The sequence below is a fragment of the Myxine glutinosa genome, chromosome 6 (assembly GCF_964187855.1).
Source record: "Myxine glutinosa chromosome 6, kmMyxGlut1.1, whole genome shotgun sequence".
In the NCBI taxonomy this organism is placed as follows: Eukaryota; Metazoa; Chordata; class Myxini; order Myxiniformes; family Myxinidae; genus Myxine; species Myxine glutinosa.
In genome coordinates this window covers 178,195,661-178,221,744 of record NC_136266.1, presented here as the reverse complement: position 1 = coordinate 178,221,744, position 26,084 = coordinate 178,195,661, and the positions used below count along the sequence as shown (strand labels likewise).

General features: G+C 45.3%; 1 protein-coding gene across 1 annotated transcript in view; it reads right to left on the bottom strand.

Moving 5' to 3' along the window:
• The window catches only part of GMPPA (GDP-mannose pyrophosphorylase A), a 67,629-nt gene extending 42,060 nt beyond the window's left edge, over window positions 1–25,569 (bottom strand). Inside the window, exons 1-7 of the mRNA XM_068097786.2 lie at window positions 25,304–25,569; window positions 14,651–14,748; window positions 14,432–14,535; window positions 14,070–14,259; window positions 13,889–13,948; window positions 5,125–5,255; window positions 2,836–2,988 (exon numbers count right to left, since the gene is read on the bottom strand). Coding sequence (XP_067953887.1) covers window positions 2,836–2,988; window positions 5,125–5,255; window positions 13,889–13,948; window positions 14,070–14,259; window positions 14,432–14,535; window positions 14,651–14,748; window positions 25,304–25,349 — 782 coding nt within the window. The 5' untranslated portion in view covers window positions 25,350–25,569. The remainder of the gene's footprint in view (window positions 1–2,835; window positions 2,989–5,124; window positions 5,256–13,888; window positions 13,949–14,069; window positions 14,260–14,431; window positions 14,536–14,650; window positions 14,749–25,303) is intronic.
• Window positions 25,570–26,084: the final 515 nt, after the last annotated feature.

The following is a 26,084-nucleotide window of genomic DNA, read 5'->3' as shown; positions in this document are numbered from 1 at the left end:
AACCATTCAGGTCCACACATTGACTACGACTAGAGAGGAAGAGGAAATCCGCAAGCCATGCGTGGAGAGAGGAACCGTTTCTGGCTTAACATCCATCTGATGGATGGCACAGCAGATCGAAATGAAAAGTACCAGGGTGACCATTTATAGCTGGGACGACGACATTCGATCCCAGTCTAGACAGCTCAAAGGCAAGTGGGCATATCACGTGCTGGCTATCCTGCCAGCCCCGGTTTTACATTCCGCAGAGGTTGAAAAAAAACTTTAGAACTACAACAGCGCTCGGTAGAGTGCACACCTCCATCGGCCTGAACAGTTTACGTTTTGTATCCCATCGATAGGCTGGATCTGAATCTAGACATGAACCAAAATCTAACTGGCTTGTTCTTGTCGCCTAACCAACTCATCCACCAAGTTTCGTCACAATCCATCCACAAAGTTTGGGGAAGTCATGCTAGATATCGTTGTTGGCCCTATCTCTCAATGGTGAAGAATCACTTTAAAATTCTCTAGTATCCGGAGCCGTATTCGGATGATCTCCAAAATCTAATCAATTCTTGCTCGTCTCACACCCAAACTATCCACCAAGTTTTGTCTGAATCCGTCCATAACCTTTTGGGATATTCTGCTCACAAACAGACAAACAGACAGGGGTGGAAACAACCTCCATCCACTTTCCATGGCGGAGATGATAATTGTTAAATTAAAAGTTAGATCCAAGGTGGGATGTAAATAAAGCAAGTTTCGACATTACTAGATCTGATCGTTATCAAATAGTTCACTTTGCATCGTTTAGATGAAAAAATAGCAGCAAATACAAGTGAAGATCATTCATTTCCCAGTGACCTCTGTTTGAAACAGCCATGTCTTAAACACAATGCAAAACACGCAGCATCACTTGGGCTTTGGCCAAATGTGGATCATCAATATAAACTCCAAGGTTGCAGTGAGTGGAATACAAGTGATCAATCATAAAATCTTCTTCACTTGCCTTAACCAGCCTACTTCAGTCTCGTGCCGGACAGAGGCCTACCCACAACAAGGTTTTTTTCTTTTTTTCTTGTTTTATTGCAGGTAATCCAGGCCTATTGTGCTGCAGTGGATTTTTATCCCCATGCTATTTGAAAAACACGAGGGCGGGGGAAGGGTAAGGGCCCAATCTGTCCGTCCGTTTATGTGTCACGCCATCTCCTTCTAAACAGCTGAGCAGAAATTCACCAAACGTAGTCGTTATGATCACCACATGGCAAGCAGGTGCAAGGGCAGCATCATATTTTGGTAAGCAGGTGCAAGAGCAGTATCATTTTGGCTAAGCCCCCTGGGGCGGGGTTATAAGGTCAAATACCAGAAAATACAATTACGAGCACATTTAAAACAATTTAAAAACATTTTCTAATGAAACTTCGTATCCGCAATAAGCATTGGTGGACGCATGAAATGTGTAACGATTTAATTTTTATTTGACCACCCAGTTCATGCCTCAGGGGGTGGGGACTGAGGGTCACAGAGGCCAAAACAGGAAACATTTTAACTTAAAATATGATATTGGGCCATCATGATCCCTGGTGTAACTTTTTGCCAACTTTCAACTTTGCCTTAGGTGGGAAGCGCAGGGATTTGCAATGGCCCGCCATCGACTTCACTCTAGTTACCTCCGCCACCGAAGGTGGATGGAGGTTATGTTTTCACCCCTGTCTGTCTGTTTACCTACGCCACCGAAGGTGGATGGAGGTTATGTTTTCACCCCTGTCTGTCTGTTTACCTACGCCACCTAAGGTGGATGAAGGTTATGTTTTCACCCCTGTCTGTCTGTTTGTTTGTTTGTCTGTGAACAAGATATCTCAAAAGGTTGTGGATGGATTCTGACGAAATTTGGCAGAGAGGTAGTGTATGTGACAAGGGCGAAATGATTAGATTTTGGTGAAGATCCGGATTCGGATTCAGCTAGTAGAATTTTTAAAGTGATTCTTCACCTTTGGGAGATAGGGCCAAAAACGATACATAGCAGGATATCTCAAAAAGTTGTAGACGGATTTGAACGAAACTTGGTGGACAGGTTGGGTGTCTGACAAGGATGAATCGATTCAATTTTGGTGAAGATCTGAATATGGAGTTGTGGATGAGTTATGAATAAACTTGGTGGACGAGTTGGTTCGGTGACAAGAAGAAGCCGATTCGATTTTGGTTCAGGTCCGAATCCAGATCCGGCCTAACAGTGGGATACAAAACAGACTGGTGAGCCTGGCGGAGGTATGCGCTCCACCGAGTGCAGTTCTAGTTCAATTTTGTCTCTCCTTTCAATCTTCGGTGATCCTCTGCTTCTTCCAGGTCCTCTAGTTTGCAATTCCTGTCATACCTTCTTGCTGGGTGTCCAGCCCAGTTCAATTTCAGTTGTTTTTTTTTTGTGACAAATATGTTGTTGGATTTGGTTTTCTCTGCTCTAGGAATCCATTGGCTTCTCTTGTCTCGTTTTATGTCAAAGCAGCAAGCAGGTTTCCAGGGCTGTTTGTGTGGTGATCATCATTTTCGCCACCTTCGCAAGAACCCACATTTCACTGCCAGAAGTCATTGCTAGTTTTAAACATCGAAAGTAAACTTTGTGTTTCAGATACAATGGTGTTTGCTTTTCACGATGTTTATAAATTTTCCAAATGCTGCCCATCTTTCCCCGTTAAATCTTTTCTTTTCTTAAAAGTGGTCTGCACAAACATCTCCGTATCCTATTTTACGAGTTTGCCTAAAAAATGTATTCACTGGTCTCTTCAATTTTGGAATGATGCATTTGAATTTATTGCTTTATTACAGAGCCATACACTCCTTGTACACCACACTTACCCAGCAGACTTGATTTGGCTCCAGAAGCCGTTGGTCTCGTGCGTGTAGAGCCGGCCACGACCTGCCAATGCAGCAAACACGTCCCTCTCGAGGTGTATCACCTCTGCACGCTGCCACCCGCCATTCCCTGTGCCGTTTTGATCATCCGACAAACTGAAAGCCAAAATCATGCAAGTTAGATGTAAACAGGGAGATGGAAGGCAAAGGGGAAAGAGGAGGGACCGATGTTTATAATAACTGAAGCATCGAGGAAGTTTCACAATCACAACAATCTATATCACACTCTTTCATCATTTACAAGGCTTAACTACATCTGAAGCAATTTAATCACTTTGCGCCATATTCTACTACAAACACATGGCAGACAAAGTGTGCTCAGGCTGCAGGTCCACTGTGACCAACACTCCAATACCCTTGCAGGAATCCAGGATTGTCATGGACTAATGCAAATGCACCACAAATGCACACAAACTTGATAGTGAGGACAAAAACAAAGTATATAGTGCCATTATAAGTTAAGCACAGTCACGCATGGTATTAACAACAAGGAAACAGCAGTGACTGTGTTATACCATCTGGCAGCTTAGAAAAGTATAAAAAGAAAACCACATGATTGGGCATGAGCAGAAGCAAAGTGCTATTAGGATGTTAGAAACTGCACCGTGACTCACGAACTTACCCAACAAAGCCCGAGCTAGGTGCATCACAAAATGAGTGGAGGGGGACGTAGGTTGGGTTAAGGGAAGGATCAGAAGGTGACATGGAAGTAATCAGAAAACAAGGATGACTGGGATGGCCATGATGAGAAAACTACATATTAAAGAACACAAAAGGTGATTATAAAGCTCAACCACAACAGCGTGTCATACTGTATAATGGACTTTAGACTCAAACAAAAAGACAGAAATTTTAAATGTGCAGATAGAAAAACGAAGGAGGCGAGGGAGAAGACCAGAGGCACGAGGGAGAAGACCAGAGGCACGAGGGAGAAGACCAGAGGGGCGAGGGAGAAGACCAGAGACGCGAGGGAGAAGACAGACGAGAGGGAGAAGACAGACGAGAGGGAGAAGACAGACGAGAGGGAGAAGACAGACGAGAGGGAGAAGACAGACGAGAGGGAGAAGACAGACGAGAGGGAGAAGACAGACGAGAGGGAGAAGACAGACGCGAGGAAGAAGACAGAGACGCGAGGGAGACGACAGAGACGCGAGGGAGACGACAGACGCGAGGGAGACGACAGACGCGAGGGAGACGACAGACGCGAGGGAGACGACAGACGCGAGGGAGACGACAGACGCGAGGGAGACGACAGACGCGAGGGAGAAGACAGACGAGAGGGAGAAGACAGACGAGAGGGAGAAGACAGACGAGAGGGAGAAGACAGACGAGAGGGAGAAGACAGACGAGAGGGAGAAGACAGACGAGAGGGAGAAGACAGACGAGAGGGAGAAGACAAACGATAGGGAGAAGACAGAGACGCGAGGGAGAAGACAGACGCGAGGGAGACGACAGACGCGAGGGAGACGACAGAGACGCGAGGGAGACGACAGAGACGCGAGGGAGACGACAGAGACGCGAGGGAGACGACAGAGACGCGAGGGAGACGACAGAGACGCGAGGGAGACGACAGAGACGCGAGGGAGACGACAGACACGAGGGAGACGACAGAGACGCGAGGGAGACGACAGAGACGCGAGGGAGACGACAGAGACGCGAGGGAGACGACAGAGACGCGAGGGAGACGACAGAGACGCGAGGGAGACGACAGAGACGCGAGGGAGACGACAGAGACGCGAGGGAGACGACAGAGACGCGAGGGAGACGACAGAGACGCGAGGGAGACGACAGAGACGCGAGGGAGACGACAGAGACGCGAGGGAGACGACAGAGACGCGAGGGAGACGACAGAGACGCGAGGGAGACGACAGGAGCGAGGGAGAAGACAGAGACGCGAGGGAGACAACCAGACATGAGGGAGACGACCAGATGCAAGAGAGAAGACCAGAGATGCAAGAGAGAAGACCAGAGACGCAAGAGAGAAGACCAGAGACGCAAGGGAAAAGACCAGAGACACGAGGGTAAAGACCAGAGACACGAGGGAGAAGACCAGAGACGTGAGGTAGACGACAGAAACATGAGCGAGAAGACAGAAACACAAGGTAGAGACAGAAACATGAAGAGACACATCAGAGGCACATGAAGGGGATGTGAATCAGCCACAGGCTAAGAACAAAACGAGACAAAAACAAAAATGGTGAGCGACACAGGCAGGCATTATATGTAGCCCACCTGAGTAGCTCTTGCTGGTTGTTCTGGAATACTGTGGCAATGTCCTGAAAAATCTTGGGTGTGAACAGGTACACACCACAGTTGATGAGTTCACTGACAAACGTGCTTGGTTTCTCCACGTAATGTAGAACCTGCAGAAAGCAAACGTGGCTGTCACAATAATTACATCAGGTACGAACATAAACATTGTCTAGTGTGCAGTGTAGAGCAACCCATCACTTTCAGCACTTCCCCGTTCATACATTAAATAGTGTAGGTCGTTGTGTTATTTAGTGAACGGTTCATATAGAATCTGGAAACTTGTGGTTTTTTACTTTCTATGATCACACTGAACACAAAACAACCTGTTTCCAATTTTTAAATTTATGTCCAGTGGCAAAATTCAAGATGGCCGCCAGCATATACCGAAAAAGCAATAAATCGTTATATTTGAACCAACGTATTCAATATATGCACAATGATAAGCTTATTATGGACATGCTTTTGATTACAATATATTTGTATCTACATATGGTTGTATGAAATAGACTGTCTTCAATGTTTTCATTCATATCCATTGACAACATCCAAGATGGCGTCCACCAAATTTCGAAAAAATACGATATTTTTTATATCTGAACCATTTATTTACGTACATGTATAATGATAAGCTAAGGACATTTTTGTGATTACAATATATTCTTTTCTACGAAGTATGTTACTTCTTTAAGAAGTTTTCAATGTTTTCATTAATGTCGTAGAATAAGTCCAAGATGGTGGCCACCATATACAGAAAAATCAAACCATTTATCAACATACGTACTTGTGTTATGGAAATTTACCTAGGCATGTTATGTATCTAACAATCATGGGGAAAACAAAATGGTGTTCATACACATATCAAATTGGATGCTCAATTATACATGTATCCGGATGCTAGTTATTACTGCCACGTTATTAGTCATCACTGTCGCTGTCATCATCATCATCACTCTCTGTCTCCTCATTTGCAACATTAGTGCATGATCCTTCAGCACCTTCACACTTGCAAAGCTCTGTGCATGACAGATTATTGGTCTTGCAAGAACACCGTCCACTGCATTTGCTGGCAATACATGAACACTTCACGAGGCCGACGACAGCCTCTGGTACCGGTGGAACTTTCGACGTCACAAGAACACAACGTCCGTCATCTAGTTGTTTCCATCCCAACGATACTAGATCTAGAAGACTTGGAACAGCTACTGTGTCCTGCACCCAAATGTTAGCTTGGAAGTGTGCTCGCAGAATGTGTTCAGTTATGGATCCTTGAGTTGGAGGTAGTTTCTCTACACCCTGGTTGCCCTTGAGTTGCTTGAACATATGCCACCGGAGTGCTTTAGCTGATTCATAACCAGGTTTGAAGAGCTGACACACGAACTTTTCACAACCAGCCAACACCTCCGGAGATGGATACACACCAACACCAAGCCCAGCTAGTGCATGGATTACGTCATCACTAGCCTTCATGAAGGATTTGAAGCAAGTAGGCTTCCCCTTTCCCTGGATGTGGCCAGTGGTATCACATCCAGTGAGCGCGTGGAATCCTGGCAAAGCTGCTGCACGTTCTGCGCCAATGGCCATGTAGATAGGTTTGAGTTTAATCTTCCGTCGTCGATCACCAGAGCCCATGATGATGAGACTCTCTGTGTTGAGGTCTAGGACCCTGCGCAGAGCGAGCACCAACACATCTGTGTCAGAGGAGTATATATGTGGTGTATTACTCACTGCATACAAACTACTCACTGCATACATGACCAGTAACGTGTCGGCTTCCTCCTGTGTACTTGTGATGTTCACCATGTTTGATTGGGAAGACATAACACCTTTGTGTGTGTGGGTAGTGATCGGCAGTTTGCACAGCTGGACAGATTTTGTGCAAGGTATAGCACGAGGTTGGCTTTGGTTTCCTTGGTTCCTAGGAATACCTTAAAGTCTTTGATAGGTGTGGAATCTTCTATTTTGTATCTCTTGTCTTGTGCTCTTCCTGCTGTTCGGAGCTGTCTCGTTCTGTCCTTCATGGAGTTTGTAACAGTGTAGTTATCGAATAATAAGTATATGTCACTGTAGCCTCGCGACTTGTCAACACTTCGAATGAAACAGCCTGACAGGTCTCGGCAACACTTTATACCATCCTTCCGAACAACCATCTCCTGCACGAGAGCCATGCCATCTATTACGATGCTGGTCAAGACATGTGCTGATTGACGTGGGATGATCGGCTCTTCTATGGATTCTTCAGAAGTATCTGTCCCCGAAACCACTCCTTCCAGTTCATGGATGAGGGTGGACTTGCTTGTAGTAGGTAGCAGAGAACCATCGGGCCTCATTAGGCTTGAATTGTAATGGGCAAATTCATGTGTTCCCACAATGTTCTGCAGGTCCAGTGCTCTTGAGGACTTTGCAACGAGCAGCAAGCGAACGAACAGGGAGTTAGTTGCTTTCAAGCTGGCTACTTCGGAGGATGCCTTCAGACTGATACTTTTGCATCCATCTTTCCAAGTCAGATACTTGAGCTTCGACATTTTGTCCCACATGTTCTTGTCTCCATTGACCCTCTCATCAACATATGTTGCAAGTGCCGTGTGTCCACGTACCTCTATGTCCAAAACGCCACGCTGCACTGCCGTTGGCATTATCCGCTTGGTGACGAAGTTGACCAACTTCATTTCAGATCCATCATCATGTTCTGGTGCATTGAAGGGGTTTGCACTGCCTATGACATCCTTGAGTTGTCTCACAGCCTTTTCCTGTCGTCCAGTTTTAGATGCTGAGTGTTGGTGGTGCTTCTTTGGGATAGAATCTGATATGTTTAGCATACGCTCGGTTTCTCCAGCCAGCCTTGCCAGTTCTGGGGAGCCGAGGCAGTATTTGAGCAGACCCTGGGGATCGGTGGTTAAGCCAGAAATGGCACCTTCACCTTTGTGGATCTTGTTGACATGTTCCTGTGCGTGATCAGGTCCAATGGATGTGAATGCAACAGGGTTCGTACTGACGACAAAGTCACCACTCTTGAGCTCTTGCCATATCGAGGGATGGCTGCTTTCCAGGTGATACATGTGTGCGATGTAGTCGGGAATGTTCTGTGCATAGTCATGCCTGTTATATGCGAAAAAGTAGATGCACATCTTTTCCAATGAGGCAAGGTACAAGAGCCAGTTATGGTCGCGGGTACCTCGCATGAAGTGGAGTAGGTTGTTGACCTGTCTCATATACATACGAGCCCACTTGTACATCGGGTACTTCTCGTTCTCGTGGTCGAATGCTTCTAGCGTTTCCACCAGCTTCAGATCGGATGCCAAGTTCACCAATTCACGATGAGCTTGAGCTATATCCAGACCATTTTGACATGCTGTTCTCACATCTTCTATTGCAGACGTCAGTTTGTTGAGTAGCACTGGATGTTGCTCGCAGAATGCCTCGATCCACAAATCAAATAGAACTTGCAGAGTGATCTGGTGAGCATCCAAGGCTCTGTTGTGGTGCTTTCCATTCAGTATCTGTACTACAGTTACTCTACTGTACAGGCCGGCTTCAATCCATGCTTCATCTAGACCGCTGCTCTCAAGAGTCGCTCCAAGACACCGTAAGGCACAGAGAACTACATGGAAAGGACCGGGACTTGGGATTATGTTGGCTTGGAACTGTAGATCCAGGAAGCTCAGTTTTCTAACTCTTTTATACAAGTCCATATCTAGCCACACAAGTATTGGCTCATTGTCCTGATTGTCTCGGGCCATCAGTTTGTTGAGATTAGAGAGCTGAGTCAGGGCTGTGGTAAGGGTCGTCCACTCATGGGCTGGTGCATTTATGAGGGGCAGTGCATGCACTTTGTCCAGTTTGATAGATTCAGTGTTGGATGCTGACGTACGCAGAAGTGAATTATATGCTGTCCAGACAGGGACAGGTTGGTGTCGCACATGAATCACTTCACCATCTCGAGAGCTGTCGTGTGGTTCAGCTAGCTCAATAACTGGATTGGCATGATTGCGATGGTAATGGCATACCAACAGCCATGATAGGTCATCAAATGCAGGTCCTCTGAGCTGTTCCTCATTCATCCCCAGTTTGAAGTTCGGATAAGAAGGACTCGTGGGAGGTTTATGAGTACCTGTTATGTTGCTCGGAATCAGTGGGACGACAGTCATGGGGACATCCTTCAACGATCTTGCCGATTTGTTGTGTGTGGGGGTTGCATACTCTGTGACCACCTCCACGGTTTCATCCATGCTGGGTTCCCGTTGATACACAGCCATTGCCGTTGCATGGAAAGAATTCCTGCCATCAGAGGTATCAACCTTGGCATCAACGTTGTCAATTGAGAATCACAATCTTCGTTTTTTGTGAAGCCCTGGTGGTAAATAGTTTCCATCGTTCTTCTCCATGTTCATCTGTACCCCTTCCGAAATTTGAGCGACACACTGCTTTACGCGTCGGTATGGAACTCCCAAACCGGCTTGTGAAACTAGATTTGACAGTTTCTGGCTTCGCCATTTGTGGTCACAATACAGTGAGATGCCGAGTGTGATAGGAGTTTCAATTGTCGATCGAAACGCAGCCACTGGTGATTTTGGGTCATACAGGAGTTGCCGATTAGATTTGTGGGCTTGTACTATTTGCTGAGAGACGATTGACGCAGATCTATTAAACTCTTGTGCACGAGCTTCAGTTTTAACTGTAGTTGTACCTTTCATGATCCAAAGCACCATGCCGTGGAGCTCCTGTGGCACTGCGCAATACTCACTATTTTCGAGTATAATAATAACCACCTTTAGAGGCCATTTTTCTCCGCTAAGCGGGGGTTGGCCTTTTTCGGGAACCGTGGTTGTTGTTGTTGTTTTTTTTGTTTTTTTTTGGTCCCCTTTTTGAAGCAATGTTTTACGGCCGGATGCCCTTCCTGACGCCAACCCTTTTTGCCGCCTTTAATGACAAACAGGGATCGAGTGTTCCGGTGAAAACCCACGGGTCTTTCTTTGTTTCCTGGATCAATTTACGTAGGACTCTGCTTGCTTCAAATAACTTCTTCATGTCATCGTATGTGTTGTTCTTGACAGCTTCATCAACTGCAGCATTTTGTGCAGCTTTGGAATGTATCAGTGTAGGCTTCTTCGGTAATGGTGTGAACTGAACGAGATTAACATTTTCCTCGATATTTTGTCGTAGCCACCTCCGCTCGGACTTGGCGTTAGAAAACTTCGAGACATACTGGATGTTGTATTGTTCCATCTTCGATAAGTATAGCTTTTCTGCTTCGTCCATTGGAATAAATTCTCCCTCGTTGATGCGATCTTGTATTTCGGCAAAGAATTCAATTTCAGCCATGATGTGGTGTACTGTCGGCCCACTGGCATCTGTGTTGCAGCGGTCAGCTGTCTTAGGGCATGATCCACTGTCTGCAGCATTTCCCTGCTTTAGAAACTGCCACTGTTCGGTGATGCACTTCTTGTGGTAGACAATATCACGTGACAGCGCATCATTGTCAGATAGGACAGTGGCATAGTTAACCTTCCATTCTTGGTTGTTGGAGTGGTGGAAATGTCCTTCAGGAGTACAGTGGTGGAAATTGGCGCCAATATGTCCTTTATCTGCTTTCCAATATTTGCTGATTGACATTCGTGCAAGGGACCTTGTATTTTACCTTGACAGAAGAAACATTCTGTTTTGTCATATGCAGTTAACTGTGATCGGGTGTACTTTTTTGACACTGGCTCTTCGTCCGTAGCACTAAGTGTTGATGAAGCAGTTGGTCTCCCCACGGTTCGGCTACTAAGGAGAGTAACATCGGATGTTGCACACGCTCGGTTGTAGCGCTTTTCATCACGTATTATATGTTCTTTATTTGTGCTCATAGCATAGCACGTTCTGTGCCACACAACATGTTTGTCACATAAATCTTGTGCTGTCAATTGTCCAATTTTTTCGTTGAGTGCAATAAAGTCAGTGTTTCCAAACTGCGCTCTCAAACGAACCGCTGTTAGAAATTTGTCATACGTTGATTGCTTTTGGGACTGTGGGGGTTCCTTTAATTGTTCTTCTTTTGAAGTTTGACATTTGATGCACAGCTTGAAATTTAGTTCGGTACGTGCCCTTTTCTCCAGAGGTTCCGCTTCGGATGCCATTATTTACCTGCAAGTAGAAAAGAAAATACATGTTTAGAAATGGACACTTCATAAGCTGGTCAACTCTGATTTCATGGCAGATTGCACCCATGCATCCATTCCTGTGGTTACATTATTATGGCTCATGCCATGCAGTCTTCCATAGAACGATCAGGACAGATTTATTTTGCTGAAAAACAAATATACATAATCATTATTATAACCCAAATATTTGTGTACCGTTCATTGGGTATTTATATGGGTGTGCCATGCCATATGGCGCCAATTATACCTCATATTGGATGATTATTCACTTTATGCTTTGTGTTATTGATGATATAAGTACTTCAATGAATTCAGTGACCAAAAAAACCTATAAAACGATATACTGGACAACTATATCCATTACAAATGTCCAAAATAGTTGGCGATTAAGCGATTATCGTGTTAAATGGCCGCCATCTTGGATTTAGTGCGTATCCATGCTGGAAAAAATTGGAAACAGGTGGTTTTGAGTCCTATGTGATCTAAAGAAGTCAATAAGTACCAGTTTCAAGATTCTATATGAAAGTTTCACTCCCCTGTTAATTGCAACATAACCGCATACACTAAAATCTGAACGAGTTCCAGAAAGTTAATAGTTCAGCAATGTTGCTGCCGAAATAGGTTCTTAGCAAGGGTTATACTTGGTGGATTGCCATTTCCTTCCCAGCGTTGTTTGGCCATGCTCAATCCTCTTAAATGCTGAACATCAAACAATAAAGCAGCAGGTACCATTTTAAAAGTCTTTGGCACGACTCAGCCAGGGTTTGAATCCCTGACCTCCGATATGCAGAGTGGATGCTCTAACGATGAAACCACCTAGTCTGGCTCATCACCCAATAGACCTTCACAAATAACCAAAACTCCAATAAATAATGGTATCCTTGCAACGACAGACAAATCAGCCTGCTCCCAATCATCAGCAAATTCATGGAATCCATCATCGCTTCTGATATTAAATCCTTCCTCTTCTCCAATGGCTTGATCTCGGATCATCAATTTGGATTCAGACCAGGTCATTTTACTCTGGACATGCTGCCTCTGTGGTCTCAACAATGGATGGAGGCCCTCAACGCCAAACAGGAAATCAAAGCTGTCTCCCTTGACACATCTTGTGCATTCGATACGGTCTGGCACCCCACCCTGCTCACCAAACTCTCCTCCTATGGTATCCATGGAAACCTCCATGCATGGATTGCAGACTTCCTCTCCAGTCGCAGACAATGTGTAGCCCTGAATAGGGTTCTCTCCTCTCCCCTTCCTGTTCAGGCTGGAGTTCCTCAAGGCAGTGTCCTGGGGCCTGTACTTTTTTTGGTGTTCATCAATGATCTTTCTGACTGTCTGGAAAATCCTCTCTATCTCTATGCTGATGACTCCACTCTCGGCCACTCCATATCTCAACCCTCAAATCGACAGACAGCAGCCTCTTCACTCTCTGCTGACCTGGATAACATCACAAACTGGTCAAACAAGTGGAGCATGTCCTTCAATCCTGACAAATCTCACACTCTCACTACGTCTCTCCGAAAAGACCGTTTGGACAACCCTCCCATCTACTTTCTGAACAATCCTCTCAAAGACGTTCTGTCACTCAAGCTTTTGGGCCTCACTATCTGCCATGATCTTTCCTGGAAAAAACACATTTCCAAGCTGGCCTCCAAATCCAGTCGCTGACTGGGCATCCTCCATTGTGCGAAGTCCTTCCTTGGCACCTCTGAGCTCCTCACCACATACAAAGCTTTCATCCACAGCTTGATGGAATACTGCTCTCCCCTCTGGGCTGGTGCTCCTGCCTCACACCTAGCTCGGCTTCAAGCTGTTGAATCCAAAATTTTCAGAATCATTGGAATCTCTCACGATGAAGCTGATTCTGAGGGCCTTTCACTCTCTCACAGCAGGCAGATTAGTGGTCTTTCTGTCTTCCACAGACTCTTCTCTGGCCTAGCTCCCCGAGCTCTGTCTGTGCTGTGTCCCCCAAATATTCCTGCAGGATGCACAAGAACTGCCAGCAACCCTCTTCTGGTGAAACTGCCAAAATCAAGACTCTCTGCTCACCTTCACTCTTTTATTCCTCTTTTTTCCCACCTCTGGAACAAACTCCCACACTCTCTTCAATCCCACTCCTCCCTGCAGGTCTTCAAAACAGCTGCTCACCACCATCTCTTATCTTCCCCCATCCAAAACCTTGATCTTTTCTATCCCCGTTAATTCACCCAAAATCGACCTCTTTCAATCTCCGACTTCATTCCTGAAATCCCTGGTAGTGTCAATTTGTTTTATACCGTGTACCCCTTCCCTCCCCCTCCCCAGCCCTTTCCATTCCACAGATCTCTCGATGTCCCTGTTCTCTACTGTTATGCTTGTGTGCTTCCCTCTCTCTCCCCATATTGTCTCCCCCTCCCTTGATTGTTTTCGTGTCCATTTGTTTTTTGCGTTTTATGTGCTGTGTGTTTAATGTGCTAGCTCTTGCATGAGCCTCAATCTTGTATACAAAAATAATAATAATAAACCCCTTCATCATCACCACTAATGGATATGTGGATGAAATTCCTCAACCAATGCCACAATGACAATACACTCCAAAGCTATTGGCCTGCTTCACTCACTTCCTTTGTGTGTGCATTTGCCACAATGCAGCCGTAGTTCAATGACTGTTTGCGATTTGCCTGTGGGAGGAGAGAGGAGGTCACACTCGGGGCATTCAGACAGGATTAGATAATACAATGGGGACAATGACAGTGTCCCACCAAGTTACAAGAGATGCAATGCCAATCCCTCAATACCCACATTGGTGCACATGATGGAGAAGGTGTCTGGAGGGTGGACTTCAGCAGCCTTCAGCATTTCCACCAGAGGAAAGTCTGCACAAACATCTCCGTTGAGCACGAAGAAGCGTTTTGGGTTCCCGGCCATTATCTGATCCCGGAAATGGAACAGGCCACCTCCGGTGCCAAGTCCACTGTACTCCTGCAGGTAGCTGTGCACAACCAGGTATTAGAACTCATACTCCATCATGAATCAATGCCACAAACTTTGGCATGTCAACAGAATAGCATTCATGCTGTGGTAGTTTACTTGGTATAGAAATCACAAAGCTCAATTTGGATGATGCAGACCACATAATATTCAACAATAAACGTGGTACTGACCGCACTGAGATCCGGAACTGATGTTGTGCATTTGAGACAAAACTATTTAAGACTTCACTTGGCTGGAAGAAACCTATGAGGAGGATCTCCTTCATCTCTGGAACCTAGTGAAAAATAATAAAGACACTTTGTTACATTTCAGGAATTGCAACGGCAAATCATCAAATAAGAATTGTCGATCGACACGTAATCAATATGAACAATGAGGGGAGTTTGCACCTTGCTGCAAGCCTCAATGTGATGCTGAATGATGGGAAACCCAGCCACAGGAAACAGAGGCTTTGGCAAGTCCAGAGAGAGGGGTCGAAAGCGAGTTCCTGCACACAAAGCAAGTGGTAGCGTCAAACCAGAAAACAAAATCAGATGGAAAACCAAATACTGCATTGGAGTCGTCAGAAGGAACCCAAATAAGCAAAGAGCAAAGATGGAGACATCAGGCAGAACCTGGATAGGATTCAGGTTTCAGCTGCTACTCCACAACCCTCAAACCCATGGAGTTGCAGCAAAATGAGCCTTACATAAAAGTTTCTACAAGAATTCACTTCTCCTTCGACAGACAGATGAGAGAAATAAAGACAGCGATGATCATCCGCCACATGGTATGTTCACAATGTGCTGCATGGTTCTTCGCCCTCGTTTACTTTCACAAAATTACAAATATTACAATCCCTCAACCTAACCTGGCCTAATGGTTAGGGTAGCAGGCTTGGGATCTTTCGGTCCTGACGTTGAATCCCGTTGAATTGATGGCCAGTTGGGGTTGGCTCAGCCAGTCATCCATGTGAGGTCGGCAAAATGAGTACCAGATAACTGGTTATAGAGAGGCATTGCATCAGTGGCAGACGAGCCCACTGAAAATGACGCAACCAGCAGCCGGGTGGCTGCACACGAACCACCACCAGAATGGCACTCTGTAGAGAACATACTGTTACGTTTGTAGGGGGTAGGCAGTGATTAGATTAGTCCAGGTAGATTTGCATAGGTAGTGTGCTCCGACTGTCGTGAAGAAGAAGAAACCCCGTTTCTTAAGTAGGGATCTGGAAGACCGTATGCCGTGTACGCGCGTGTCTTCATTTCCATCACGAGGGGTGGGGTTATGTTAATTAGTTTTTTTTTTTTTTTTTTTTTGTATACTGAATCGAGGCTCGTGAAAGAGCTAACATTAACTTCACAAACAAATCGACCAGACAAACAAAATCCACAAAAAGAGGGAGCGGAAGACAAGATGGGGAGAAAAGGGGAAGCACACACACACAACATCCGAGAGCAGGGAGATGTGTGGAAGGGAGAGGGCCCGGGGGGAGGAGGCGTGGGAAGGGGGGGGGGGGAGGGGAGGGAGAAGTATAAAGCACAAGGACACCAAGGACTTCCAGGACAAAAGTTGGTATTTCAAAAAGTGGAATTGGGGTGAAATTAGCAGGGGTAGAAAAGATCAAGGTTTTGGATGGGGGAAGATAAGAGATGGTGGTGAACAGCTGTTTTAAAGACTTGGAGGGTGGAGTGGGATTGAAGAGAGTGAGGGAGTTTGTTCCAGAGGTGGGAGAAAAGAGGAATGAAGGAGTGAAGGTGAGCAGAGAGTCTTGATTTTGGCAGTTTAACCAAAAGAGGGTTGCAGGCAGATCTTGTGCGACCTGTAGGAATATTTGCGGGACAGAGCCCAGAGAGAGCTGGGGGGGCAAGGCCAGAGAGGAGTCGGTAGAAGACGGAAAGACCACCAACCTGCCTGCGGTGAGTGAGTGAGAAGGCCCTTGGAGTTAGCTTCATCGCGGGAGATTCCAATGATTCTGAATGCTTTGGTTTCAACAGCGTGAAGACGAGCTAGGTGTGAGGCAGGAGCACCAGCCCAGAGGGGAGAGCAGTATTCCATTGAGCTGCGGATGAAAGCCTTGTATGTGGTGAGGAGCTCAGGTGTGCCAAGGAAGGACTTCGCACGACGGAGGATGCCCAGTCGGCGACTGGCTTTGGAGGCCAGATTTGAAATGTGGTTTTTCCAGGAAAGATCATGGCAGATAGTGAGACCCAAAAGCTTGAGTGACAGAACTTCTTGGAGAGGATTATTCAGAAAGTGGATGGGAGGGTTGTCCAGTCGGTCTTTTCGGAGAGACATCGTAAGAGTGTGAGATTTGTCAGGATTGAAAGACATGTTCCACTTGTTTGCCCAGTCTGTGATTTTGTCAAGGTCTGCAGAGAGTGAGGAGGCTGCAGACTGCCGATCTGAGGGATGAAGAATGGAGCGACAGAGAGTAGAGTCGTCAGCAAAGAGATAGAGAGGATTTTCAAGAGAGTCAGAGAGATCATTGATGAAGACCAGAAAAAGCACAGGGCCCAGAACACTGCCTTGGGGAACTGCAGCCTGAACAGGAAGAGGAGATGAGAGAAACCCATTCAGGGCCACACGTTGACTACGACTAGAGAGGAAGTCCGCCAGCCATGCATGGAGATTTCCATGGATACCAAAAGAGGAGAGTTTGGTGAGCAGAGCGGGGTGCCAGACTGTATCGAAGGCACGTGATATGTCAAGGGAGACTGCTCTAATTTCCTGTTTGGCATTGAGGACCTCCATCCATTGTTGAGAAAGCAGAAGCAGCATGTCCAGAGTGGAGTGTCCAGGTCTGAAACCAAATTGATGATCAGAGATCAAGCCATTGGAGAAGAGGAAAGATTTCATATCTGAAGCAATGATGGATTCCATGACTTTGCTGATAATTGGGAGAAGGCTGATTGGTCTGTAGTTGCTGCGATCTGTTTTTGTACCTTTTTTGTGCAAAGCGGTGATGTTGGCAGATTTCCAAGCAGGTGGAAGATGACCTTGAGCAAAAGAGAGGGTGAAGAGAACAGAGAGGGGGAGTGAAAGAGCGGAAGAACATGATTTTAGGACCCGTGGGCTGATGCCGTCAGGTCCAGTTGCAGAATCAGAGTCGAGGGTTGACAGAAACTTTTCCACCTTGTCAGGAGGAAAGGACACAGAGTCCAGGAGCAGCTGGGTATGACTGGGTACGGTGGGTACAGAGAGGGATGGGTTTGGGACACAAGATTTAGAGGCAAACACAGAGTTGAGGCATTCAGCTTTTTCACGTGTGGAGTCAGCCGTGTGGCCATTTAAGGTGAGGGAGGGGATGGAGGGGGAACAAACACCAGAAACAGATTTCACCAGACGCCACCAGGATTTGGAAGAGGGAGACAGATAAGAGAGTTCGGTCCTGAGGACGGAGAGATATTGTTTCCTGGCTCTCCTGAGGGTGGACACACACTTGTTTCGGGCTTTGTGAAAGGAAATGAGATTTCCTTCCGTTGGATTTGCTTTCCAGGAGACGAAAGCAAGTTGTTTCTGGGCAATAGCCTCACCACAAGATTCCGTGTACCATGGACGGGAGGAAGGGTATGACAACTGAAGACGAGAAGGGATAAATCTGTGCATGAGAGAGAGCAATTTACTTTGGAAGAATTCCCAGGATGAGTTGATGTCAGAGGCAGTAGAGATGGGAGACCAGTCCAGATGATTGATGGCTGCTTGAAGACCGTGCCAGTTGGCCTGAGTGAAATGCCAGACTTGTCGACGCTGAGGAGGCTCTCTGAAAATGGTCAGAGAGATGTCCACTTTAACAAGCACATGATCAGAAGAGCCGATTGGAGCAGAAGAAGAGCAGCAGACATTTTCAGGGAAGTTAGTCATAACCAAGTCCAGAAGAGAAGATTCTCCGTTGACTGAGATCCGGGTTGGGAAATTGACAGATTGTGTCAGTCCCAGTGAGTCACAGAAGTCCTTTGCTGAAGAGCCATGGCTGGTGAGAGAGGTACCCACCCCCAGCCAACTGGCATGGTGACAGTTGAAATCACCACATATGAGGAAGAGAGAGTTGGGATGGGTAGATAGAAGTTGGTCCATATTATGAGACAGCGAGATGTAGATGGAGTCATCACTGTTTGGTGGACGGTACAACACGCATATGAACAAAAGGTGGGAGCGAAGGGGAAGCCATAGCCAAAGGTATTCCTGGGGGTGAGGTGGAGAGAGGGCAGTGCAGGGCGAGTGAGGAAGAGAGTTTTTTATAAAGATAGCAACCCCACCTCCAGGACGAGGCTCAGGTCTATCACACCGGAGGAGGGAGTAACCTGGGAGAGATACCAAGGAATCAGAGACATCATGAAGGAGGAAGGTTTCTGTTAAGCAGATCACGTCTGGTTTGTCAGAAGCAACCTGTATGGAGAGATCAGTTAAGTTTGAGCGAAGGCCCCGGATGTTTGAGGTCCATACTGTTAAGGAAGAGGAAGGGGGAGCATCGGATACAGAACAGGGGGGGGGGGGGGGGGGGAGCGGTAGGGCAGGATGTGGAAGAGGAGGAAGAGGTAGGGAGAGCTGTTGCAGGTGTGTCAGAGATTACAGAATAGCTTGGAGAAAGGGAAGAATGGGGCGGACAAAAGGTTTGATGGTGTTTGGGTGAGGCGCAGTGAGGTGTTATTTGAGGAGGGGGAAGAGTGAGGCAGAAGGTTGAGGAAGATGAAGGTGAAAGTTGGAAGGGGGAAGAAGCGGGGAGGACGCTTTGAGGAGGAGGGGTGAGAGGGGAGTCTAGGAGGGGAGGAGTGAGGGAGAGTCTCGGAGGGGAGGGGTGTAGGGGGAGTTTAGGAGGGAAGGGGCAGCGGGGGAGATTTGAAAGGGATGGGTGTTTGGGAAGATTTGGGGGGGAGGGGCAAGGGGGAAGATTTGACAGAGATGGGTGATGGGGAAGATTTGGAGGGGAGGGGTGTGATTGGATTTTGAAAAGTGTACGATTTATGGGAAACGAACATTTATTGCAAAATGAGTTTCTTGAGACATTCGAGTCAAAAATACGTTTGAGGACGCTGAAGGGTGGGTGGAGTTCTGGAGAGTTTAGGGAATGAATGAAAGATGCACTGTAAGAGATGGAATTTTTTTTTTGAATGAATAGAATTGGTGAACAAGTCGAAAGCATCCTTTTATAGAAGAAGTAGAAAAAAGTGTTATCGAATATGACATAATAATAAAGTTCTTCAGGGGACAGATGAAACATGTATTAACAACTTGATCACGTGATCTCGAACAACGTGGTCGAAGAACGAAAGAACAAATAACGAAGAACGAAAGAGCAAAAGAACGAAGACCGAAAGAACAAATAAGAACGCACAAGCGGATAAGAACAGGGAAGGGAAAAAAATTTTTGGTTTTTTTTGAGATTTTAAAACAAGGGAGTATGGGTGAAAAGACCGTGAAAAACAGAGACCGAAAGTAGTTGCAGCGCGATCGAAGAACCGCTGAGACAAAAAACAAAAGCCTCAAGCCAAGGTCTGATGACACGGTAGTCGACTAGTACTACACTAGGCCTCAGAATACACGATACGAAAAAACCGACGATTCTGTACACAGGTATGAAAAACCAACACCGAGAAACCTATTAAAGTCACCCCAATAGGTACATGCACCGAAAGAAAGATAAAGATACGACAAAAACACAAATGTGAAAGATCACTTAGCTTCGAAAGCGTGAGCGCATGGAACAGCTTCGAAAAGACGTGACCTCGCCGTGATCTCGCGAGATCATTCAATGGATTAGTTATGGATTATGGGTAAGTAATCCACTGTATGTAATGGCCTCTTGTTATTTTTCCTCTGTTCCTTATGAGACGCAGCACATACACAAAGCCAGGCAATCGCACATTTATAACACTAAATAAAAGCGACCGGAACAAGACATTGAACAATACCGTTGGCACTGCCAGCCACGACATCGCCACATCAAGCAGGCAGGGCCATAAGGCCACGCCCCGAAGAAGAGTGATTGGTCCGGGATTGATTGGAGCAAGGACTGCTAAGATGGGACTATTGGATTGGTGGAGCAGGCACGGAAGACGCCAGAGCCTCGAGTATAAAATAATGCTCTCCCTGACATTTTCACCTCTTGGCTGTCGCTGATTTTCGGGATTCGACAACGAACGGTCGAAGTTCACGACTCCTCTTGACTTCCTCTCCTTTTTCTGGGTTTGGTGGCGAACGGTCGTCTCCCCGACATTTCCTCCTCTTGGCTGTCTCTCATCTTCTGGCTTTGGTGGTGAGCGGTGACGATTTCGTATCTCGCTCTGCTTCGGAATTTCAGAGCGAATGGTCAGAGTTCATAGCGCTCCTATGCGAGGGAGATTCATTGACGAGCATGTGAACATTTTGTAGCGCTCTTGCGCCGGGGACATTGGAAGTCTGGACGATCGGGAGGACGAGCGCGGCTGAGTGAACGAGGGCATGCGTAGGCCTTTTTTCCCCACCAAGGCCGGTGTCGCGCCCGGATTGCGCGCAGGGGCCTGGACGATTCCTGACGAGGTTCAAGAACAGCTCAGAGCTAAGTGCCATGAAACAAATACACATTTTTACTTTCGTTCTTTTATATTTCCCTTTGTGTGCATATGGGACTGTGGGGGCCGTCCCATTTAGGATATTAGTTTATCGCGCATTTTCTTGTTTGCTGGCATTTATTTTCATTAAACCTACCTCCCATCCATGGTACACTGAATCTTGTGGTGAGGCAGTTGCCCTGAAACAACTTGCCTTTGCCTCTTGGAAGGCTAATCCAACTGAAGGAAATCTCAGTTCCTTCCACCAAGCTTGGAACAAATGTGTCTACCCTCAGGAGAGCCAGGAAACATTATCTCTCTACTCTCAAACCTGTCTGCTTTCACCAAATCCTGGTGGCGTTTGGTCAAATCTGTTTCTGGTGTTTGTTTCCCCTCCATCCACTCCCTTACCTCAAATAGCTACACAGTTGACACCGTACGTGACAAAGCCGAATGCCTCAACTCTGTGTTTGCCTCAAAATATTGTGTCACAAACCCATCTCTCTCTGTACCCATCTTACCCAGTCGAACCCAGCTGCTCTTGGACTCTTTGTCCTTCTCTCCTGACAAGGTGGAGAAGTTTCTGTCAAACCTCGACGCTGATTCTGCAACTGGACCAGACGGCATCAGCCCACGGGTCCTAAATTCCTGCTCTGCCGCTCTTTCACACCCTCTCTATTCTTTTCACCCTCTCTTTTGCTCAAAGTCATCTGCCATCTGTTTGGAAATCGGCTAACATCACCGCTTTACACAAAACTGGTGCAAAAACAGATCCTTGCAACTACAAACCAATCAGCCTGCTCCCAATTATCAGCAAAGTCATGGAATCCATCATTGCTTCGGATATCAAATCCTTCCTCTTCTCCAATGGCTTGATCTCTGATCATCAATTTGGTTTCAGACCAAGTCACTCGACTCTGGACATGCTGCTTCTGCTGTCTCAAACATGGATGGAGGTCCTCAATGCCAAAGAGGAAATCAGACATATCACGTGTCTTTGATACGGTCTGGCACGCCGCTCTGCTCACCAAACTCTCCACCTATGGTATCCATGGAACTCTCCACACATGGCTTACGGACTTACTCTCTGGTTGTAGTCAACATGTGGTCCAAAATGGATTTCTCTCATCTCCGCTTCCTGTTCAGACTGGAGTTCCCCAAGACAGTGTTCTGGCCCTGTGCTTTTTCTGGTCTTCATCAATGATCTCTCCGACTCTCTGGAAAATCCTCTCTTTCTCTTTGCTGATGACTCCACTCTCTGACGCCCCATTCCTCATCCCTCAGATCGGCAGTCTGCAGCCTCCTCACTCTCTGAAGACCTGGACAAAATCAGACTGGTCAAACAAGTGGAACATGTCTTTCAATCCCGACACATCTCACACTCTTACTATGTCTATCCGCAAAGACCGACTGGACAACCCTCCAATTTACTTTCTCAATAATCCGCTCCAAGAAGTTCTGTCACTCAAGCTTTTGGGTCTCACTATCTGACATGGTGTTTCCTGGGAAAACCACATTTCCAAGCTGGCCTCCAAAGCCAGTCGCCGACTGGGCATCCTCCGTCATGCGAAGTCCTTCCTTGGCACACCTGAGCTCCTCACCACATACAAGGCTTTCATCCGCAGCTCAATGGAATACTGTTCTCCCCTATGGGCCGGTGCTCCTGCCTCACACCTAGCTCGGCTTCACGCTGTTGAAACCAAAGCTTTCAGAATCATTGGAATCTCCTGCGATGAAGCTGATTGTGTGGTCCTTTCACTCACTCACCACAGGCAGGTAGGTGATCTTTCTGTCTTCTACCGAATTCTATCTGGCCTATCTCCCCCAGCTCTATCTGTGTTCTGTCCCCCAAATATTCCTACAGGTCACACAAGATCTGCCAGCAACCCTCTTCTGGTGAAATTGCCAAAATCAAGACTCTCTGCTCACCTTCACTCTTTCATTCCTCTTTATTGCCACATCTGGAACAAACTCCCTCACTCTCTTCAATCCCACTCCTCCCTCTAGGTCTTTAAAACAGCTGTTCACCACCATTTCTTGTCTTCCCCCATCCAAAACCTTGATCTTTTCTACCCCCGTTAATTCACCGCAGATCCACTTTTTTGAAATACCAACTTCTTTCTTGGAAGTCCTAGCAGTGTCCATGTGTTTTATACCTCTCCCCTTCCCACGCCTCCTCCCCCCAAGCCCTCTACCTCCCACAGATCCCCCGATGTCCATGTTCTCTGCTGTTGTACTTGTGTGCTTCCCTTTCTCCCTCCCCATCTTGTCTCCCACTCCCTTTATTGTATGTTTTGTTTGTATGTTTTGTGTGTCCGTTTTTTGTTGTCGTTTTGTGATTTATGTTAACTCTTACACGAACCTCGATATTGTATACCCCCCCCCAAAAAAAAAAAACCCTCTATATTTGTTGCAATTTGAATTGAATTCAATTCTGTGTCGGGTTTGAGTTGACTATCGCAGGTTCGAAGACGTCGGGTGGAAGCCGTTTAGGTAAATTCGTCAGCCTCCTTTCCCTCGCGAGTAAAGGTCCGCCATTCGATTGAACGCCTTGGAGTTCAAGCTCGTTTGGTAATCCATGTCACCCTGCGGTGTTCACTACAGGGCAGACACATGACAATACTTCAGACAGACTGAACAGTTTACGTTTTGTATCCCACTGATAGGCCAGATCTGGATTCGGATCTGAACCAAAATCGAATCGGCTTGTTCTTGTCACACACCCAATCTCTCCACCCAGTTTTGTCATAATCCATCCATAACTTTTTTTAGATACGTTATATAGTGTTTTGGACCCATCTCTCAATGGTGAAGAATCACGTAAAAATTATGGTATCTGGATCCAGATCTGGATCTTCACCAGAATCTAATCAATTTGTCCTTATCAAACACCCAACCTGCCCACAAAATTTTGTCCGAATCCTTCCACAACTTTGTGAGAAATCATGTTCACAGAAAGGCAAACAGAGACAGGGATGGAAACACAACCTCCGTCCATTTTCGGACGTTTACAATCCCTCAACCCTCAACCATCCTCATGTTCACTTTCATGACATTAATAGTGTTCCAATCCATCACCTAATTTTCACGTTCATTGCATTAATAGTCTTACAATTAATCACCTCATTTTCACTTTCACCTATGATATTTAAATCCATCACCCTCATGTTCACTTTCATTCCATAAATATATTACAATCCCTCATCATGTTTACTTTCAAATAATTACTAATTTTACAATCCCTTATCCACCTCTTGTTCAATTTCATTCATTCACTAATATTTACAATCCCTTATCCTTCGCCATCACGTTCACTTTCATTCCATAAATATATTACAATTTCTCAACCCTCATATTCACTTACGACATATAAATATTACAATCCGTGAACCCTCATATTCACTCACTACATATAATAAATATTACAATCTCTCAACCCTCCTCATATTCACGATATATAATTATTACAATCCCTCAACCCTCATAGTCACTACATATCATTGTTACAATCCATCAACCCTCAGTCACAATATATAATTATTACAATCCCTCGACCCTCATATTCACTATACATAATTATTATAATCCCTCAACCCTCATATTCACTATACATAATTATTATAATCCCTCAACCCTCATAGTCACAATATATAATTATTACAATCCCTCGACCCTCATATTCACTATACATTATTATAATCCCTCAACCCTCATATTCACTATACATTATTATAATCCCTCAACCCTCATAGTCACAATATATAATTATTACAATCCCTCGACCCTCATATTCACTATACATAATTATTATAATCCCTCGACCCTCATATTCACTATACATAATTATTATAATCCCTCAACCCTCATAGTCACAATATATAATTATTACAATCCCTCGACCCTCATATTCACTATACATAATTATTATAATCCCTCAACCCTCATAGTCACAATATATAATTATTACAATCCCTCGACCCTCATATTCACTATACATAATTATTATAATCCCTCAACCCTCATATTCACTATACATAATTATTACAATCCCTCAACCCTCATATTCACTATACATAATTATTATAATCCCTCAACCCTCAGAGTCACTATATATATAATTATTATAATCCCTCAACCCTCCTCGTATTCATTATATATAATATTACAATCCCTTAACCCTCATAGTGACAATATATAATTATTATAATCCCTTAAGCCTCCTCAGTCATAGTCATGTTCACTTTCATTTTAATTATTATAATCCCTCAGTCGAGATAGACATGATGTGATCAAGTTATCCGCGTTGCTCATGGTGTCCGTGTCAATCCCACGCCATATATCAACATATTTCATATTTCACACAATATTCTCTATATTTGTTGACGTCATATTCAATATGTATATATTTTTAATCGATTTGACGCGGGACATAAACTTCTCTTCATGTCCAAACTTATACTGCCTATTTAAACAATCGATTCTATGTTCCATTGACTTCCTGCTGGAACATGTCCACGTATCCGTTGCATTCACCTTTTTGAGAACCTCCAATGAGGATCACCGATTTCACCATGGCCATGGTGAAACCCCAGGAAACGAGCAAGAGTCACAACAGGAGAAACGTCCGCACACCCACAGCATACGTGGCTCTTCCTTATTTACATCAAAGTCAAACGTAAAGCTCTTTCTACATTCCGAAAACATCTTGTACAGTAATGTACTAAACAAATAGTACGTAACGTCTGTACAACCAACGTGAAGAACAACTACCATATTATGACCACGAAAGACAGAGTACTACCGCCAACAACTTCGTCATGGTCACTATTCAATGCACAACTATTATTCTCATTGTTTTGATGTTCATTTATTTCATTACAGAGAAGTTATCGAGTTTGCCACAAGGCATAAATTATACATTAACTTTTATAGTCAATAACATTTCAGACAATTGATTTCAAAACAGGTCATAAATCAATCGATATATTTTATATAGGATTAGTGTGGATCTGCTCGCTACGCTCGACTCACCACACGTTGCTGCAGAGGCACAGGTTGGTCTTAATTGAGGATAATGACCTGACTGAACTTAAGTTTCTATGATCTACACCAATCATAATACAAACATTTCTTTTGTACAAATTTATTTGTAATATTGGTGATATTATTTATTTGTAATTTATTTGTAATCTAAAAAGGTCCAAGTGTTCTAAAGCTTTAAATGGTCAAGGGTCCAAGCTGGTGTAATGGGTCTAAAGGGTCTTTGGGGTCTTAAGGGTCTCAGGATCTTAGGGGTCTTTTGAATGTTTTGGGT